Below are 22,317 nucleotides of genomic sequence, written 5' to 3'. Positions count from 1 at the left end.
CCCTTTCTCTCCTGTAGGAGACTCAAAGGAGCTTACAATCTCCTTGACCTTCCCCCCTCACAACAAGCACACTGTGAGGTGGGTGCGGCTGAGAGAGCTCCGAACAGCTGTGACTAGCTCAAGGTCACCTAGCTGGCCTGTGTGGGAGTGCACAGGCTAATCTGAATTCCCCAGATAAGCCTCCACAGCTCAAGTGGCAGAGCAGGGAATCAAACCCGGTTCCTCCAGATTAGAATGCACCTGCTCTTAACCACTATGCCACATTGAAAGCGATGCTGTTTCAGGGTGGGGGATCATCCACTCCAAAACAGCATCACTTTCAATGTTGTTTAACTGGGGACCCCAGATTCTCTCTTTAAGGTGGATTTAAAAGGAGAATTTGGACTCTCTAGTTTAAACACCATTGAAAGTGATGCTGTTTGGGGGTGGATTCCAGCATCACAGCGGCTCCTGCCCCCCCCCCCCCCGCCCTGCAAAACTCAGATTTTGCACCAGGCTCCATTTTCCCTTTATGCCTCTGCCCAGAGGGGAGGGCAGAAGGAACTGCCAGCTGCCGGCTGGGAGCCCAGCTGATGGGGGGCAGGGGAGGCCAGGGTGGGGGAGTCTGCTGTCCTCGGCCTCGGAGAGCCGGAGGTGGGGCTTGGGGAGGAGTGGCCATGCCCTAGGGGCGGGTGGGGGTGTGGCCCCCCGAACCCCCCCATAAAAAATCTATACCTACATCCCTATACCTACATCTATACCTACAGCCTGTGCAAACAGCACCCCAGACCAGTGTTTTTCCGTCCCTGGGCCACTGTTTTTGGCCCCGTGCGGAAAGGGCCTTAGAGTCCAAATAGGCTTCGAATGCTGGCACTAGGGAAATGTGCATCCCATCCCACTCTGTCTTTGCCCAGTCAGGATCTAAGCAAAAGCTTTTGTGGGTGCAGCTGTGCCAAGAACTAGGAATTCCTGTAATGGTTGGCATTTCTCCTGCATTAGTACAACATAAGTTTTGCTGTGTTTGAAAGTACAAGGCCATCTGTTGTGACACAGAGGTCGCAACAATGGATAGAACTAGGTTGCCTCTATCAGTCTCATCAGAACAAACCAATCAACTGCTTTCATTAGGAGTAGTGCAATGCAACATTTATTCAGTTGTGTTCAAAATCTAGTCCCGCCAACAACAGTAAAACATTCCACCTAAAGCAACTCAATTGATCCAAGTTAGTCTTCTGAGTTGGATCTAGGTCTCTTCAAATCAATCAATTCCCCAAATATTTAAAAACCTACAAGAGCTATATAAAAATTAAGCTGCTTAAAAGTCTCACGGCAACAAGACTGAAAAGCTTTGTTAATCCTTTGTTTGCTCTTCTCCAGAATTAATGGTAGGTGAAAGCTCCATGTATTTCTGGTTCTCTTTTAAACACATAAAGTAGAATATAAACATTTTTCTCTCATCCATTTAATTTATTTTGATAGGTCTTAAGGGCTGCAGTTCAGTGGTACCACATCTGTCTGGCATCCAATTAAAAAGATCGGCAAGCAGGTGACGTGAAAGACCCTCTACCAGAAATCCTGGAAAGCCGCTGACCATCAGAGTAGGCAGTACTGACCTTGAGGGACCGATGCTCCAATTCAGCTTCATGTATTCACATTTTTTTTTAAAAAAATACTGTCTGCACTGATAGCAATCTTGACATGATATACCTATAAATCTGAAAGCTATTATACCCCCAGACTACCAAACCAAAGGTAGTTTTATCTTTTGTAATTCTTCAAAAAGACAACTGCTCTCGTGAAAACAATATGACAAAACTTAGGAAACCGTGTTTCCGCTTTGGTATCGGCTGGCCATTGCTCAGCCAAACCTTCGCTTCAGTGAGGCCCCAAAGATGTTATTTTCGGGAGGCCCGCATTGATACTACTAATCATGATGACCAGTTTCGAACGTCCCGGAGTATCTGGCGAGGAATTTTAAACAATTTTTTGGCCCTGGTTTTACTGCCACGTGCAGCAGGGGTTGTTTTACACAACTCACACAATTTTTCCAATACATTTTCTTTCCGTATTCTGTTTTTACCTGATTTTTCTTTTGATGCCATATACCTGTTGGCTGACTGCCTAGGCTGTTACCTTATATGGCACTGATTTTGCAAACTTGAGCTGTCTTTGCAGACTTCATCTCCTAGCGGTAGCAACAAATCAGGGTTGTGAAGGGGTTACTTTGCCTCTGGGAGCTAAGCTGGGACATTTGTGGTGGATTTTAAAGGTGTTTTCCTTTTCCCCCTCCCTTCTCCTTGCAAGCCCTGTCTGAAATCTCTATTCCCACCTGACTTCAAAAAAACAAAAAACAAAACAGGGAGCAGAAATAGAGAAAAATCAGAGTAAGGCAACAGTGTGAAAGTGCCATGTAACAGGCCTAATTCTCACTGAGAAAGATATTGTCCCACAAATACTATTACCCTGAGTTTGATGCTTTGGGGCAGGACTTTTCCCCCCACTTCCCGGCAGCATTGTGGAACATCCATGCACTTCACAGGGTTTCCCCTGGTTTTTCTCCAATCTTTCTTAAGTTTTAGGAAAGATCATCAATTGAAAATTGTTATAACTGTCTACAAGGCTCCCCAAATTCCCAGATTTCTGGCTGTCGTGGGTTTTCCAGGCTGTGTGGCCAAGGTCTGGTAGTTTCGGCTCCTAATGTTTTGCCCGCAAAATGAATGTGGGCAAAATCTTGAGAGCAAAAACTACCAGACTCTGATCAGTCAGTTGTGAAAGCCTTCAACAATACATTTCCCAAATTACATTTGCCATTCCCATTATATCGTGCCAACAAAATGGGATACACAGACATTTTAAAATATAAAGATAGGAATTCAATGAACAGCGTATGTTACAATGACGTAACTATAGTAAACTAGTGAAAAGCTCCTTTGGCATGTGGTGGTGGTGGTGGTGGTGGTGGTGGTGGTGGTGGTGGTGGTGGTGGTGGTGGTGAGTCACTGCTAGGGGACTGGGAATGCAGGGAAACCTGTCATGCAGAAGCCTCGTTGCTGCTGCACTGTATAAGCAGCCACAGCAGATGGTTACACAAGCAATGTCTCTTGTGGAAAACGTCACAGTACACCTGTAACTGGACACTATCATTCTGAATTGAAGGGAACTCCCACAAATATGCCTTCCCACAAAAACCCGCCCTTCATGAATGCAATATAAAACTAGATGCTGGAGAACAGAAGCCTGACATGTTGGTTTTCCACATGCAAAAGTTACTCACTTTTAGTATGATAAAGCATTCAATCATTTGAGCCACACCTTGTAACCTGCAACCAGAGGCATACCTAGGAAAAATGGAGCCTGGTGCAAAATCTGATTTTTGTGCAGCCCCCCCCCACCCCCAAATGGGCGGTCGCTGTGATGCTGGAATCCACCCGCAAACAGAATCACTTTCAGTGGTGTTTAAACTAGGGAACCCAGATTCTCCTTTTAAATCCACCTTTAAGGGAGAATCTGGGGTCCCCAGTTAAAACAACATTGAAAGTGATGCTGTTTGGGGGTGGATTCTCCCCCACCCTGAAACAGCATCACTTTCAGCGTTTAAACTGGGGACCTCAGATTCTCCCTTTAAATCCATGCCAAAGGGATTTAAAAGGAGGATCTGCGGAAATATGGGGGGGTGCCTGATGTCAGGGGTGCAACTGTTAAGCTAGCAGCAAAAAAAAAAAAAAATTCAGGTGAAGTTTAGTTCAGGGAGTCCAAAGTTATGGACCCTCAAAGGTCCATCTCGTATTAGCTCCTTTTGGAAAAAATGGGGGATGGGGCAGCCCCTTTGGGAGTTCATAACTTTGGACCCCCTGAACCAAACCTCACAAAACCTGGGTGGTATCATAGGAGAGTCCCCCAAAACATCCCGGAAATTTTGGTGCTTCTAGCCTAAAAACTGCACCCCCTCAGCCCAAAAACTGAAAAACACTAAAGAATACAATGATTTTTTTGCCCCCCCCCCCCAGGTGTGCGCCCAGTGCAATGCACGCATCCCAGTCCCCTGGTAGCTACGCCTCTGCCTGCAGCATAATAGTTTCAGACTAGGATCCCGGAGACCCATGTTTATGTCCACTCTGCTATGAAACCTTGCTAGATGACTTTGGGCCTGTCACACCCTCAGCCTAACCTGCCTCACAAAGTTGTTGTCAGTATACAACTCAAGAGAGGAGAACAACCCTAGAGGCTTTGGGTCTCACTTGGGGACAAAGATGGGCTATAAATACAGTACATACCGTATATATTCGTGTATAAGTCGAGTTTTTCAGCACATTTTTTGTGCTGAAAAAGCCCCCCTCGACTTATACACGAGTCAGCTGTATTTTAAAAAATATTTTAGGGTTTTTACTTTGTCGGCCTCCAGGGGCGCAGTTTTTAGGCTAGCGGCACCAAAATTTTAGGATACCATCAGGTGTCACTCCTGATGATACCACCCAAGTTGGGTAAAGTTTGGTTCAAGGGACCCAAAATTATGGACCCCCAAGGAGGGTGCCCCCATCCCCCATTGTTTCCAACCTTGTTGGAAATGGGGCTACATTTTGAGGGTCCATAACTTTGGACCCCTTGAACCAAACTTCACCAAACCTGGGTGGTATCATCAGGATAACCTCTTGCTGATACCAGCCAGGTTTGGTGATGTTTGGTTTAGGGGGTTCAAAGTTATGGACCCCCAAAGGGGGTCCTCCCATCCCCCATTGTTTTCAATGGGAGCTAATAGTAGATGGGGCTACATTTTGAGGGTCCATAACTTTGGGCCCCCTGAACCAAAATTCACCAAGCCTGGGTGGTATCATCAGGAGGGTCTCCTAAAGATACTCTGAAATGTTGGTACTGCTAACATAAACATTCCTCTCCTGACCAAAAATCCAGTTTTGAAGGATTTTAACTCTTGTGTTTTAGCTTGGTTGAAGGTTGAGCTAAGGTTTTTGTACTTTTAAAGTTATTGTTGAGACCATATTGTTTTTTTTTACTCCCTTTTCAACTTACAGAGCTAGTTTACTGTTTTTCTTTGAAATAAATATTCAAAAACATTTAACCTACTGATGCCTCAATTAATGTAACTTTATTGGTATCTATTTTTATTTTTGAAATTTACCAGTAGCTGCTGCATTTCCCACCCTCAACTTATACGCGAGTCAATACGTTTGCCCAGTTTTTTGTGGTAAAATTAGGTGCTTCAACTTATATGCGGGTTGACTTATACAGGAGTATATATGGTAAGTCAAATACTGCACAGTCCCAGGCTCACCACCACAGTGAAAAAGAAGTCTAGGTAAAGATTTTGAGAAAGAAACAATATGCTAAGAATGATCTGCCTACGGCTGACACTGTCAGATTTCTTCATGAGACGTAAAGCAAATGTTCTCCAGCTTCTTAAATGAAATGCAAATATTGTATTAAATGTTCAGCTGCGCAGATTAAATTGTGGATGTTCAGCTTGCCACAAGCCCTAAATTATAGTCATCTTTATGCCACCTGCACAAGAGAAAAAGGCCTGGAGAAGTATAAGGCAAGGGAGGCGGGAAAAATGGGTAATAGGAAAATTACAAGGTGGAGGGCAAAAACTCTTATTAGGATTTCACTCATCCTGTAAGAGAGAATTGATGGGGGGTTTTTTAGGTAGTTATTACAGCTAATTCACAATGCTACAAAACTCTTCAATCCAAGATACAAATGGCAGGAATGTTAATATTTTTTTATTTTATCTAAAATATTTATCAGCTTCTTTTCTTCTTTACAGAGCCCAAGGCAGATCACAATATTAATAAAATACATAAAACAGATTACATTAAAAACAGAAAACTAAAATTTCAAATCACAATTCAGGCCTGCTTTAATCAAATGCAGTCCTAAAGAAAACACCACTCAAACAACTTTCCTGCCGTAGTAGACTTTCTCTGTGTTTTACTCATATTTTATTTTTTCTTTACCAGTAGCAAGAAACTTAATTATTTTTCTGAACACACTTTTTTCTATGTCTGGAAACTTTTGGGAAACTGTGTTTATCTGCAACAGACATAAATGATAGTAAATTACAATTCAAACTTCGAAGTATACCAAGCCTTAAGACAGTTTTGTGAAGACCTCCACGAATGAGGACAGAACTCCACAGTTCTGCCCTGGAAAGCAGTAGCTATAGCTATAATGTAGCAGTAGCAGTAGCTATAATGATTCAGGGTTCACTAGTTCAAAAGAATCGCTCAAAACATGAGAAACTAACACACTCGAAGACTATAAACCAGCTCCCTCAAACCTTCATCGATGGCTTATGCCAACAGATACATCGTAAACATTCCTATTCATCCTCCTTCGTCAGTTATAATCAATCATGATATTACCCAAAGTTTGCACAACACAAAAGCTACATAAACATGTCACCACTCCAATATTTTCAGGACCCTGTGCTTTCAGGGCAAGTTCAAGAGGAAGAGTCAACCATTCTTTCTATCTATGACATTTCCATGATGGAGACTATTTGCAAATGATGTTCACAGCAACCAGAGTTCAGAATGCATCAAAGAGAAGCAGTGAATTAGAGGATCACACACTGAATGATCAATAGATTTCCAGGAAACCCCACTGCTTAAAACTGGGATGACATCTGAATATCCTCTGGTAATGGTCATCCTTAATTTTAGCCTGACACATTCTGAAGAAAGTAAAAAGATCTCAGGGTCGAACTGGATGACAGGATATCATGTCTCTAAAAGAGGAACTGAGGTCAAATTAGTCCCATGCTAATATGAATCAGGGTCACAAATGGAGGGGAGGGAGGGTTGAAGCTTCCATCCCCACGTGAGTTCACTAATCAAAACCAGCCCTCTCCCTCTAGCAACATTTTGATTTTGAGGGAACTATGTTGGTTTCTCACTTACATCATATTTGTAAAAATACCCCGAACCACCCAAAAACTGATCAATTTATTTTGCTTTGTAAACTCCCTTGACAACTTTATTAAGAACAAAATCTGTTCTACCACCTTTATTTCCCTTCCTGCATTTTTGGGCTTGAACGCCTACTCTGTCCTTACAAGCAGGAATGCCATCGGCACAGTAAACATAAATTGTGATCTCCAAGCTTAAAATTCTAGAGTCAACATGAGCTTTCATCAAGATCTCACCAATGGATTCACCTGGTACCACTTTCAGTCATTCATTACCCTTTAGACAGCTTTATGCAAAGAAGTATACAGCCCCACCTAAATCAGGAAGCCTACAAGAATACTTGCTGCTGTTTTACTTGTATTTTTGAACACATACTTTTGTTTTGGTCTGCCATTCTCAGAGATATGAAAGCTCAGGAGAAAAATGCTGTGGGGAAAAATCAGAAATAACCCCCTCAAAAATCTGGCAGAGAACTGAAAAATATGCTATGAACTTTTTAAAAATCTGGAAACAGCTAAATGCTTTTAGATGAGATTTTACACATGCAAAATGTATAGTATGAAAAAAATTGTGTACAGCAATTAAATGACCATTCTTATCAATATATCTGATTCTCAACATAGCCCCATTTGTGGGTATTTAAATCTGGAGAATAGAGCCATCAACAGACAGGATGGATCTTCCTACAAAACTGGAAAAAGCCCCAGATTTGCAGTAAAATTTGAAAACTTTTAAGAAAAACCCTAAGGGGGAGAGTTAAAAAAAATCCTAAATAATAGAAGCAGCACCTGTATCTTCACAAAACAAAGACCCTTTGCTAGGCCACCACAACATTATTGTCAGCCTTCAAGCCCTGGGTTCCATCAGCAAAAGGAATGTGGAGACCCTTTTCATGGGCATTAAGATTCTCTGAGGAAGGACTCATCAGAGTCAAACCTCAAAACAACTTGATACCATACAATTTGCATGACTCATCTGTCACAGAACCAGGCCTGGGAGAGCCATGCCTGTTCTACAAATCCTGGGTTCTTTTCTCCAGACACTCTGAAACCAGCTGAGTTCTCAATTATTTTATTTAAAAGAAAACAAAAAACAATAAAACATTCTAATTCTCAATGATTTTATTTAAAAAAAACAAAAAACAATAAAACATTCTAAAACATATTTCTCAGCTAAATAGCACGATTCCTGCAGGCTTGTCTCAGCCCCCTGAGCTTAGAGATGCTCCCTCTAGCTCAGGCTGGATTAGAATCAACCTTTGTTTGTCCCTTTCCCCTTAGGAAAACTCTGTTTCCTGCCATGCGGTAACCCAGCCTTTGATGTATGGCGGTTTGGTCACTGGCTTCCTTTTGGGCAAATTTATTCACAGCCTTTTGGTTCTCCATCCGGAGATCAAAGCCCTTGTCAGGCTAGTGTGATTTTTCCTGAAACTGTAAAGGAGTAACCATCCCATCATCCAAGATTGGCTGTTTGCAACTGTTCAACAGCAATCACCCCACAAAAGCCAATTAATTAAGAATTCAGACCGAGGATCAAATGTCCGCAGAAACTCACTGGGTGAACTTGGGCCAGTCACACATTATCAGCCTAACCGACCTCGCAGGGTTGCTGTGAGGATAAAATGGAGAAGAAAATGCTGTAAGCTGCTTAGGTTCCCATTGTGGAGAAAGATGAGGAATTAATGAAGTAAATAAATATAGCGGAAGATGGGAAACATTAAAAAGTTGATTGGTTGATAGATAGGAAGGAGTGAGAGGTAAGGATTCCAGGAGGATGGAAAGAAGAAATAGCGTGGGAAGGAGATAAATGAAAAACTGAGGCGCCCTCCCTGCAAGTCCTTTCTGGTTCCCCACTCTGCATCCAACTGAGTGGCTAGCAATGTGCAACCTGGCCAAGAGACCGACAATGAGAATTTAGCCAAAGCTTTCCTGGTCAGAGGCTACCAGAAAGAGGGGAGGGAAAGAGAGAAAGCTGAACACAGGCGAGAGGTAAATTGGCTGACTGGGGCCTATGGGGCCCAGGGAACAATGCCAATGGTCGAAACAAGTAGTCCTAACAAGGCCATCAGAGAGAATGCTGCTAGAACACGGCCATACAGCCCGGAAACCACACAGCACCCCAAGGCCATCAGAGTCATCAGGTCTACCTTGGTTAGATGAGAGACTTCCTGGACTATGCCTCTGAGTTTGATCTGTTTGTCCCCAGGCAAGAACACTTCACCTTTCAGTGTATTGATCTCAGCTCCCATATGTGTGGTGATGCTCTTGCTCCTGTTGAGGAAGAATCCATGGTCCTCCAATGCCTGGATGGTTGTTTGAATATCCCAGAGAAGGGCCTCCTGAGGAAGCCCTGAGGAGAAGGTTGTCATGCTATGCATAAACATTGATTCCCCTTTGACAAAGATGGCTACCAAGGTGACCACTACCTTTGTGAACACCCTAGGAGCCAAGGAAAGTCAAAAGGGCAAGGGCATATATTGAAAGTTTGCTGCCCTATGCAGAAACATAGATAGACAGACAGATCCAGTGGAGGGCGGTATATAAGTTCAACCAATAAATAAATAAATAAATAAATAAATAAATAAATAGATGGTGATGGGAGGAAACCAGAGATCAAGAAGCCTCACACCTGTATGGCCTGAAGGAAGGTTCAAAGGGACTTCATGCAAAACTTCTTCTTAACCCACCACAGATCCACCTATTTTAGGCTCAGGATTGCCATCAACTCTCCTGACTTTTTTTGGGCACTGTGATGAGTGGAAAGTAAGCCCCTTGACACCTCTGGTCCACAGGAACTGATTCGATAACTCTGATGATGATGAGGTGCTGAACCACGCCTCATAGGATGCTTGCTTTTTTGGTGACCTTGGTTCCAGAGAGAACTGAAAGAGGGGGAGAGGAAAATTCTACCCAACACCTGTCTCTCAATTATCACAACCCTAGAATCCCACCCTGATTTGCACTCACTCGTCTCTGCCCCAAAGTTTCGGTCGTTTGAAAACAGCTTAGCTTGATCGCAAGATAGCATGGATATAGGGGTCCCGCAGAGAGGGATGATCTTGGGAAGACGATGTGGCCTGTACCTTGTTAGTTGAAGCTGTTTTGGAATTAGCAGCCTTGGTTTCTGCCCCTGAAGGAAGAGGTTTTATCATTTCTATTTAGTCCTTAGACTTGTAGGAAAGGCAAAAGGAATGAAAGGAGTGTGAGCTCTTGCTTTTCTGGCCCCTGTCCTTAATAGATGAGGAAGAAGAGGGAAAGGCCTTTTTCTTCACTTTGAAATCTACTAAGACCTTCACTAGAGCTGCATCTCCAAAAAGTTACTTGCCAGAGAATTTCTCCGCCAACGTTAGCATTGGTCACGTTATTGACCTCCCAGGCTTTCAGCCAAGGGTTTCTGTCGACCAGTACCATCATGCCTGAGACTTGGTGCAAAGCTGCATCGCATCCTGGGATGTGTCAGCAATAAATTGAGAGGTGTGGTGCATCTTCAATAGAGACCTCTTTAAGTGTTGTTGGATCTACCTCAGGTTCCTTTGTGAGGTTGTCCATCCAGATGATAGAGGCTCTGGTGAAGCTAGACAGAAGGTTCTGGTGGTCACAGATGCCACTCAAAAGCTTTCTTGAGGGCCATCTAGTTTTTGTGGTCAAAGGAGTCTTTGAAAGCATTTTCACCATCCTTTGGTAAAATTGCCCCCCTGTGTGTAACGCAGTCACTGTGCCATCAATGTGGGGCACCTTTAGTTCATGCATGGCCTTTTCTGTCAAAGTATAATTGCCTCTTGGCAAATCGCATTCAAGATATTTCCATACCCAGGTAGTCCACCCTCCCTTGACGACTTTGAGAAAACACGTTGGCAAAGGGCAGCCTGAGGTGAAGTTTGTTGAATGCTCTAGTGTCATATTGTTCTGAATCCTTAGATGGTGATTTACCCAGACTTTTAACCTGGTAATTTAGCGTGGCAATTTAGCTTTTCCAATAAACACTGGTAATGCTCAATGGAAAAAAGCCTTGAGTTTTGTCTTGAGATTCCTCCTCATCCCCAGACCACTCTTCATTTTCTCTGTCTCAGCCAAAGCTTTCAGATCTACCAGAGGAGGAATTCTCCAAATCCATCTCACTCTTAGAGTAATGGGGATGATGGGTTTTCCTGAGGGCTTTTCTGTCTCAGCAGGGGGACAGAATGAACCGATTCTTCTTCCTCCCCTTCAGTGGCATAATTGGGGGAAGGAGATTGCCTCACCCTCTTGGTGGAAGTGGGTCATGGTGGATCTCGAGTTGGGTGTATGGTCTTGGATGATCATCCCCGATGTTCTGGGATTCTCAGCTGGGTGGTGCGGATGAGGATGAGTCGGGCAACCTCCCCCTTTGCAGCATTTTGGGTTTCTGAGCTTTTTGTCCCCTCTGCAGTCAATCTTATTTCCCACTGCAGCTGCTGCATGAGGTGAATAAGAGTCCATTTTGTGAAGTAACTGGGGTTGCAGAAAATGGTGGTGTCACCATGTTGAGGTCTTCCTGCCAAAAGATTGCCTAGGGAACTAGCATTTGCCAACCAGGCTGAGGTCCTTTGTGATGATGGTCCCGGGTTCAGAAGGTCCCCATCCCATCCCACCACAGTAAATGCTGCCCAGGTGGAAGGGGTTAGCTCACCACCGAGTAGATTTTTCCTCATCCCAGTGTCAGGTGATAGTTCAAGTGCTGGCCTCTGTATCAGCATGTCTCAAATGACACTTCCACCAGTCCCAGCAAAGAGAGGGCAGTGCGTTGAGGCTGCTCCGACAGAGCAGAGTGCCCAGTCCTATCATTTCAGGCAAGCTCAGCCAAGCTGCCTCCAGCCCTTTGATTTTTTCCGGGTGAGGTGACTTGTCCTTTGCTGCTTTTTCATTCTTCAGCTTCGGAGGAGGATTAGTTTTGTCCTGAGCCATTCTGAAGTCCTAACTGCAAATAGTGATCTGGCTAGGTGCAGGGCTATGAAAACTGGAAGAGAGACGAAGAACGGCCCCCTGTTGTTTCAGGAGGGAAACAGAAACTTTCATAGCCCTTCCTGGTCAGTAGGGACATGACCTACTGTCAGTGAATGAATTCACCCCTCTGAAAAAAAGACATATTCACGGCAAGTACCAACGCCATTGAAGGAGAATGCTCCTATATTACGAAACCTAACCTGGAACACATTGAGTTTTTCCCCCCTATATCTCGCTTTGTCATATACAGGGCCTCTTCTGATGGTCACTATAAGAAGCTTCCTTACTAAGGGAGACTATGTTTGTATCCATTGGGGTGCACTGATACCTGGGAGCACTGCCTTTTGAAATGTGTGTGTCACTTGGATGTAAGAGAATTATGAATATTGCTTTTCTTTAAGGGAGGGCAAAAATACCTACTGGGGAGAAACTGAGAATGCTCCTAGCAGGCACTGAACACAGGACCACTTTGGCTACTGCAATTTTTCTCCCCCAAGTTATAGCAAGATATAATAATATTAATAATAAATGATAGCAGGTCTGGTGTCAGGCTATTAGGATTGTTTTTAACCTTATTCATATGATACTGCTCAAGGTCAAGGGTCGAATGAGTAGTTTAAGTAATAAAAAGAAATCTAAACTGGGACAAACAGAATAGAGGAGTGCCTGAATATTTAGAAGAGAATGGTCTGGTGACTAAATTCATACTATACTCTGTCTCACCAAAAGAAAAACCAAAATTGTAACTTCATTTGCCACATGCTGGAACGAGGTAGGCACCACGACCCATACAGAGCATTCTAAAACAAAGACAGTCCAACATGTGGTGAATGAAGTTACAATTTTGGTTTTTACCTTTGGGGAGACAGAGTATAGGTAAGTAAGAAAAAACTCAATGTCAGTTGCCATACCCAGTCTGAGGTCAGAAAAATCCTACATTGCTTTCTTACCATTTCTTACCACATTTCCAAAAAAGAGTATGCTAGTGGAAGTCATGTGTCCATGTTTTTTTAAAAAAATCATTTAATGTGATCCTTCTTCAGGGAACTGCTTGAGGCAGCTCGCAAAGCAAAAGAAAGATAAAATTGTAAAACATTAAAAACGTGTGGTATAAAACATCTCACAACCAAAATCATCCCTCAAATGTTCCTCAGGCAGTATGGGGTATAAACAACTAAAAAGATCAAATGCTAAGTTAAAGACTAGGTAAAAAGAGAACAGCCTGCTGCACAGGGGTATCCTGGTTAAGGAAAAAAGGACATGAGATCATCCAGCTCAGTTTACAAGAGGCTACTCTCAGCCAAAACTGAATAATTTTCACATTTCTAGTGAGTAAACATGGAGCAATCACTATTTTCTATAGTTGACTGTCTTATATTTTCACAAAAACATTCAGCATACATATGCTAAGTACACTGCAAGTCAATTGATCCTTTGTATATTGCATAAGTACCCTCTTCTGTTAGTTGCCTTATTTGAAATTTAGTTAAAGACTAATGCAACTTAACTGGGAATGACAGGATGGAAATGAAAGTTAGAAGAACTCAAGTATGCACTATGATCACAAAGACTGAAATCCCAAGAGCCACAAATGAGCTGTTTGACATGCCTTATTTACCCATATCCACAACACAGAACTACTAACTATTGATACTTACTGATCATGTCTAGTATCTGGAACACTTCTATCCATTTGCAATTTATCGCTCTCCACTTGATTAAATTTATTACGAGCATATGGGTCTTGTCCAGCTCTGACCATAGTAACCCCAATATAAGCTTCCTGGTTGAAGTCTTGCCACCGAACTTTTCCTAAGAGAGAAAGAAAAAATTGGAATTAACCAACTTGACCAAATCTCAACTTTTTCTATTAACAACATGTACTTTATAAACAGGTACAAAGGGCCAAACTAGAAGGGATAGTGTCCATTTGTCCAGCATGGGGATACTACCTCAATGTTAAAGTGATTTCAAAATGATGCAATGGGGAGATTCTGATTGGGCCTGAGGTACACTGGGCTGACACACTCTTTCTCTCCCTCCCCAAGCCTTTTCAAGTGCCCCCCCACACACACACACACAGAGCCATTTCAGCTCCTGAAAAGATGCAGGGAGGGAATAAGAGTGCCCGGTGTGATGTGAGCCTGATAGAATTGGATCCTCACAGAATTTTTCAATCACTTTAAAATGACAGGGGTGCCCCAATGGCAGACACAAAGAGTTATTAGATCTGGTTTCAAAAGGGTTGTTTTTCTTTCCAGATCACACTACATGAAAATATGAAGCTGCCACAGATTACCCAAATGTCATTTCAATCAGATATGCAAGGTGGAAAATCTACTCAGAAATGTTTAAGTTCTTAATTTTTTCTGCATACAGTTTTCCAGTTTTAAAAATCCACTGGATCATAAGGTTTGTATCAATAAACAAACAGCAGTAATGTGTCAGAAAATTCTCCACACATATTCCAGCATAATTTTCACCTGAATTTTTTCCACCATGCATATGTAGATAGAGTCCTTCCCTATCATTGTCATGGCTGTTGTGCTGCAGATCCAGTGGTTGTATGTGTTGGATGAACTAACTCCAGAGGTTGTACATAGTCCCGGTTTGTATATGGTATATTTGCTTTTTTTTAATCAGAAAATTTCCCTGGAAAAATCCACATTACTGACAGATGCCAATGCCAGCATAACATTAGGCATGGTTCTCCATTTCAAACCTGTAATTTAACTGCAGGGGTGGGGGTGGAGTCCAATGGTTATCCTTGGGAATTGTGTAAGAGTATGTATTATGGATGAGTAAAAGTGGATGGGGAAATAAAATCATAAATATGTACAATAATCAAAAAGTCATGTTACATATTTACCTAGTTGGCTGTGCAGGACAAATTAAAGCCAAAGCTAACATTCTTATTCTGACATCCCTCTCCTATTAGAGGGAGATACAGGGATACCATAATCACCAATGTAATATGGAATTAAACAGTAATGGAAATGACACACTGAAGAGGAAAAGGGAAATCAAAGTATGCAAAATGATCTTCATTAAACTTTAATGAAAAACAGATGAGAATAGTTTTTTGGGTGTGCTAAAATAGCACAATCCTATGAAGCCAACAGGCAGACTAGAGTCACTCCCCATAGGTTTGCACTATTACCATGACAGATTTCCATTCTCTTTTAAAATTTTGTTTGTTCAATATGAAATAAATATGCTGAGTCAGATTCAAGGTATTAGAATTCTGATATTTTCCTTGCCAACCAATAACCATTGGCTATTTCTCTGGACACCTCCATTTGTTGCTCAAGGATATTAGGTATCTGCCCAATATCTCCCACACAGAAAACAAACACAAAGAATTTGTTCAGCTTATCCACAGTTTCCACACCTCCTTTGGTAATCTACTCGCTCTTTGTTCTCTAATACAGTGATAAGCAGCAGCTCTTCGACATGCTGCCTGTGACTCTACTCAGCAACATTCCACAATGCGGCACCTTCCCTGTATTTCAGAAAACTGGGGAAGGCTCAAACCCTACAGTTTGTGGTTAGAAGGCAGTCCCCACCTTGAATCAGCCACCAACAAAAGACTGAGTAATCTGTGCACTTCACCCTGGTCTCTTCCCAGAGATGGAAGTAAACATGGCTCTTCTGGTCGACATAGCAATCAATGCACTTCTCAAATACACCCTTTTTGCTGGTTTTACTGCTACCTTGCATTTCCTTTGCCAGAGTTTGTGCGTCCTCAAACTTTCCCCATTTGGGACAGACTTCCACTTTCTTACAGGGAGGGCAGGGTATAAATTTGAAAATAAACTAAATAAAACTAAAGCAAAAGTGCCCCTTATGACTTTTATTGCCTTTTATGGTTTCTTTAACTCCTAGCTACACTATACCTTTTTCAGGATAAAGATGACACCGATTCTGATAATTTATCTGCCATTTCCTGGACCATCTAAAATGCTCTGCGGAGGTCCTCATGCCTTGGAAACAGAACTAGGAAAGCACCAGGACTCAAATGGAGCATTCTAGAACAAAGACAGTCCAGGATGAATTCTCAAATCTGGTGTCATTTTTATCCTGAAAAAGGTATAGCAACTGTTGCTACTGTTCTTAGTCAGCGATAATTTATTCGAAACAAGCTTCCATTATTCTGGTTTTAAATAATCACCAAGCAGCTTGAAGTGATATGATACTGACTACTCTTTCATTTTCTTTTATCTAATGCCTTCCTTTTTGAGAAGCTGCCACTTTCGAGTTAAATGTGGCTGCACTAGACTTTCCAGGAAACACTGCTCACATATGCTGAATTTGGTCAAAATTTCCTGTGGTCAAAATTCCTCAGTGATTTGACCATTCATATCTCTCATGCAAGATCCTAAGTACCTTTCCAGATAAATCCAAGGTTACTTCCCATCTAGATGGCTCAAAGATTAACTGTTCAAAGGGACAATCATTCTACCTTTGAATGAATCATTGAGCCCTTCGGGGATAAGGCGGCCTATAAGTTTAATAAAATAAAATAAATAAATAAAATACCTAACCTAGAAATTTCTTCTCTTTGTTGTGACAGACTTTTGCCCAAAGGGAAGATAGTTTAAGTTCCCCATTATTATATCACTATTTCTCTTGAGAAGTCACTCCACTATATTTTTCTACTCTTAGAACTGTGGTCTACAGAAAAGGGGGAGATTATGCATTCCTAGCACCAAGTTACTTTTCAGACCCCTTTATACATACATATGAAGAATGAAGCCTGTGTAAGGTTAAACTGTTTGTACTTCAATTCATTTCATAATCTAAACTACCTAATTGAATAGGATCTCTTCCATGGACTTCAATAGGATGCTAGCTGCATACTCAAGAAATTTTCTAACACATTTTAAGAGGCTACTTTTGCATTTTTATTTTCTAGATGAGCATCCTTACAGATTGAAATAAGCTATCCAATACCAATACTCGGAAAGAAACCAATAGGAAAACAGTAGATAGAACACTCCCCCTAGCCATGGGAAATAATATCATCCATTTTTTCCTTGTGGATTTCAGCCAGCTTTGCTAGATTTATATCCAGAGCTTAAAGATGCAGGTGAATTCAGATCATGGGTATACACCAAAAATAGTGATCAGACCAACAGAGACATAACGAATACGCCAAATAACGAAATTCGTTAAGTACTCATCACGAAATAACTGTATCGGACAAGACCCAAGTATTTGCTTCAAGTATTATAACTATCAGAAGCTTGCAGGGGACCTACGAATCAAACATATTTAAATTATCAGTAATTGTGACCTGCATATTGAAACCCTTTTAGAATTCTACAGATTACGATGAAGTGATTCTACAGGAAAAAAAAACACCAGCAGGCCAAAATAGGTTTTAGGTATGTCCATCTATCAGCTTACTGTGGTGCATATGGTACAAGACCAATGCTGGAACACACTTGTCAAATAAATACTGTATATTGCAAGCTGAATTTAATTACTGAAGCTCTCCAATGGTTGACACTTCCTCCTATGAACCTTCAGAATAGCAAATTATGATAACAAATTATGCTCTTATACTGTACAACCAAATAGAAAGAAGACCCATATAGAGTCCCAAGGTATTGTTGAAATATACATTGTACAGCAACCTTGCTGGTCTAGGTGGGGAAAGGGACTGGACAAGAATCTTCTCAGTGTACCATGACTGAAAAAGAGCACGATATAAACGCAATAAATAGATGACTTGCATTGATTCATCTATAGGACTGAGACACATGCTAGAGTAGAAAACGTGACACATTCTATAATCCACATATATTCTACAGCCCACAACATAATGCAGTTCTGTTTAACAATGAAATTTTTTTAACAAACTGCAAAAAATCCCCAATACTTAATGAACTGAAAAATGCGCTTTGCTTCCAGAACTCCGTGTGATGTAGCAATTTCAATATAAACTGCAATTTAAGCAGCAATTAAGTTTTTTCAGTGTCAAACCAATTACTTAGCAGAACCTAAGTAAAGCATTTCCCTGAATTCATTGTTACTATCTAGACCTCCCATCATACTTAATAACACTGTAGCTCTAAAAACAGCCATTTACTGGATTTCCTAGGCTAGATCGAAGATTGGTTGTTTATTTTGCAGATTTTCAGAAGAAACATTTATCTTCTCATCTACATGTTATTCAAGAGTTACTCCACCCTGAGCCCACTGAAATGACTGAGTTTAGACTGGAGTATCCCTCTTTAGGAATGCACTGTTATTTATTTTTCTGAAATAGACATATACAGTCTATCAGTACCAATACAACAACATGGATCTACTTGTTCCAGCTTCAGCTTGAACTCAATTCTACAATTACTGTGGACAGGAAGTCAGCAAGAATGAGAATGGCACTGCAGTTTTAGTGCAACAAAGATACAATGGCACTGCGTTAGGCAGTTATTAACTACTTAGGAACTTTGACTAACCTTGAATTGAAGTTGACAAATTTTATAAGGAAAGTTTGAGTCAGTTGTTGCTATGTGCATTTGTTATGTAAGAAATAAAAACCTCAAGAGATGCAACATATTATACATATACCAATAGAAAAACGCGTTGCACCTAACCACTGGCAAAAATGCACAAATGTTTTAATGTATTGACACAGCTTAATGCTTGCTAATAATCAAGTCAAATTAATAATACAATCAGTACATTCAAGAATTAATATTCATTCACTGTTTACAATGCATATATCCCTTTAAAGGAGTAATGGAGCAAACTGATTCAGTATCCTTCCAGATCTCTTCATATAACAATGTATTTTACCTTCACAGGGTTTCTCCTCACACTTGGGAAATAAACAACTTGCCCAGGTTCCCAATCTGGCTCTGAAGACGGGACATAGTCCTCCAGGGAGCAGCAGTGGCGTAGTGGCTAAGAGCAGGTGCACTCTGATCTGGAGGAACCGGGTTTGATTCCCCGCTCTGCCACTTAAGTTGTGGAGGCTTATCTGGGGAATTCAGATTAGACTGTGCACTCCCACACATACCAGCTGGGTGACCTTGGGCTAATCACAGCTTTCCGGAGCTCTCTCAGCCCCACCTACCTCACAGGGTGTTTGTTGTGAGGGGGGAAGGGCAAGGAGATTGTAAGCCCCTTTGAGTCTCCTATAGGAGAGAAAGGGGGGATATAAATCCAAACTCTTCTTCTTCTAAAGTCAAATAAATGACCACATCCAAACAGAATGTGCTCGATGACTGTTATGTAAGCCATCTGATACTGAGGAGAAGTGGTTAACGTAACGGGAGAGTCTTTCTTGTGTTATTTATTCCAGTCTTATTGTATTATTTAATCTGTTTATTAACATATCAATCCCCCACCTTTCCTCTTGGCTCAAGCCAATTTACAAGCAGGTATTAAAACATTACGCGGATTAAATCCAAATCGCTGCCATCCCCACCTCTCCAAGATGCCTGCTGTTCAAGCCCTGGCACACAAGGAAGCCTTGCAGTGGATTCTGAAGATCTCCCATGATAGGGCTCCCCTCATTTCTTCAAGGAATGAAGGACTGCAACAAAAAAGTTACAGTCCACAGCATGAAGGACTGTAACAAAAAAGACCCAGGCTCCAGCTGATGCCTAGCAGGCCACCCTCAGTGGAGAAACAAGCAGGTGGCATCCTGAACACTATAACTGGCTCACTGAACACATGGAAGAAGATGGTCTTTCAGATATCTCAGTCCTAGGATATGAACTGCTACCAGTGTTGGGGAGGTTGGAAGGTGGTCGTTCCCCAGGGAAGTCCCCAGGATTGAAGGCTTGGGGCTGAGGAAGAAAAGGTGCTGGGAATAAGGGTGACATCACCATACTGACTGGGCTTTCTGGATGCCGGAAACTGCCAGGAGATATGTACAACCAAGTCAGAGGAGCCTAGGTAGGAATCTGTCTGCATGCAGCAGAGTCCATGCACCATGGAGGTGGCATATTTGAGCCTAGAAAATTGGCACAGCCTCTCTCTTCCATTGAAACAGCCTTTAAAGTTGCAGCTGGGGTGGCTGTGTTCTCCTGAGACAAGACCAAGTTAATGAGCTCTATTGGGTCAAAGGAGCTTTGTAACCGACCAAGACCCCTGGAAAATAGCTGTTTGGACCACAGAAGGATACTGATAGTTCTGTGGTCCTGCTCAATGCTGAGAAGATGGTCCTTCCAAGGGACCCTCTCTCTGAACCAGTTGTTCCAGGTGAGGAGATTTGTCCCTTAATGCCTCCTCCTTTTTTATTCCTGTTGCTGCAGAGGCACAGAAGGCAGAGGAGAAGGGAACTAACAAACTAACAGCAGGGCTGTTCAGAATGGATAGGGACGGCTCCCTAGGAGAGTATACAACTAATTTAAACAGTCCTGCCTAAACAGTTGGAGGCATGACTGGATGACTGAGCCCCTCTGTTGGGAGAATGCTCAATCTATATTCCAGTTCCCAAAAAAAGGAGACAACAGAGACTGTGATAGCTTTAAAATCACTGTAATAATTTCTCATACAAAGGGATGCTCAAAATCTTATCACAAAGACGGTTACAATATACGGAATGAGAAATACCAGAGGTCCAAGCTGGATCCAGAAAAGGAAGAGGCACAAGAGTTCATTTTGCAAGTTTACATTGGTTACTGAAGCATATGAGAGAACTTCAGAAGAATCAGCATGTTATTTCATAGATTACAGCAAAGTTTTTGACTGTGTAGATCATGAAAAGCTATGGTTTTTTAAAGAAATGGGTGTGTTACAACATCTGATTGTTTTGATGTGTGATCTATACTCTAGAAACAAGGCTACTGTTAGCATAGAATATTAAGAAAAATAATGGTTTCCAATTGGCAAAGGTATCAGACAAGGATGTATTTTATTTCCCTATATGCAGAACGTCTCATAAGGAAAACTGAGATGAAGGTGGAGTGAAAACTGATGGAAAGAGTATTAGCAATCTGAGATATAAAGATGACATCACATAACTAGCAGAAAATAGTAAAGAACCGAAACAACTACTGACAAAGGTTAAAAAGCAGGATAAGATCAGAAAATCAAGAAGATAAAAGTAATGAGTACTGGAGAATTACATAACTTTTAGGCTGATAATGAAGAAATTGAAATGGTTCAAGATTTTGTACTCCTTGGCTCAATCATCAATGTAAAGGGACAGTGCAACTAAGAAACTGGAGTTTGAAACTTGAAGGGAAGCCATGAAGAAGCTAGAAAAGATCCTTAAATGTAAGAATGTGTGATTGGCGATCAAGAGAATTTATACAATAGTCTTCCCCGTTACTATATTTGGGTGTGAAAGTTAGATAATGAAGAAAACTGACAGGAATTGATTCATTTGAAATGTGGTGTTGGAGAAGAGTTTTAAGGATACTGTGGACCACCAGTAAGAAAAATAAGTGGGTTCTAGACCACATTGAGCCAAAACTCTCCCTGGAAAATAAAAGGACTAAACTGGGACTATCATACTTTGGTCACATTATACAAAGGCAAGATTCAATTGAAAATGCAACAACTTTCTAGAAAAAGTTGAAGGCAGCAGAAAAATAGGAAGACCCGACATGACATGGATTGACTCAATAATGGAAGCCTCGGCCTTCAGTTTGCAAGGAATGGGCAAGGCTTTAATAATAGGATATTTTGCAGGTCACCATGAGTAGGAAACAACTTGATGGCACTAAAGACATACACCTTGACTTTCAGTGAGGGAAGTAGATTAAAAATGCAGTAAATAAATATTGCAAACATGATAGAAAAGACAATAATTTGCACATTATGGAAAACCTGCATATAGGAGAAAGCCCTGAAAGATTTCAAGACACATCATACATTCAACTCCCCCAGTATCTAATGCTTTTTCTATACTCGTAGGATCTCACCAAGGCAGCCTGCCTCCAACACAATATACCAACTGAAACTGAGACCCAGTTACAGAAAAACTAACATTGACATTACAAAAACAGTGCTGATTAAATTTTGTATTGTAAGGATGTAAATGAAGAGGTCTGCACTGGGAAAGCAGCCAAGGCAGGAAATATTAGTTCTAAAATGCTTGAATATTTTAACCTTTGTCAGTCCCAGCCTTAGCATTAATTATTTTTTCCATTTTAATAGTAGTAATAAGGTATATTAATTACTACTTTATTAAAAAGTAGTAATCAGAAGCTTTAATTTTTAAAAGTATGGTTATTAATTTAAGAATGATGCAGATTCACGTGAGCTGGAGAAGATTAATCCACAAAGCTGGATATAAATCTTTTCTGAGCAGCCAGTGGAACATTCAGATTTTTATCTCTTGCAAAAGATGATACTGTTTAATGTCATGAGCTATAATCCAAATACCGGGCGGGAGGTCATGAAATACTGCAGGATACAAGGAATTCCCTTTGAAAGTTAATGGCTTTGCAAAAGCCCATGATGTTTACGACCTTATATGTTACCCAAAA

The 22,317-nt window shown here is 41.4% G+C and overlaps 1 protein-coding gene across 1 annotated transcript in view; it reads right to left on the bottom strand.

Annotated features, from left to right (window-relative positions):
- The window catches only part of GALNT2 (polypeptide N-acetylgalactosaminyltransferase 2), a 109,233-nt gene that overhangs the window by 37,796 nt on the left and 49,120 nt on the right, over positions 1–22,317 (bottom strand). Inside the window, 1 exon segment of the mRNA XM_048486389.1 lies at positions 13,522–13,675. Within this exon segment, the coding sequence (XP_048342346.1) occupies positions 13,522–13,675 (154 nt within the window).

This window comes from Sphaerodactylus townsendi, linkage group LG01 (genome assembly GCF_021028975.2).
Source record: "Sphaerodactylus townsendi isolate TG3544 linkage group LG01, MPM_Stown_v2.3, whole genome shotgun sequence".
NCBI lineage: Eukaryota > Metazoa > Chordata > Lepidosauria > Squamata > Sphaerodactylidae > Sphaerodactylus > Sphaerodactylus townsendi.
This window is presented reverse-complemented; position numbering and strand designations above follow the sequence as displayed.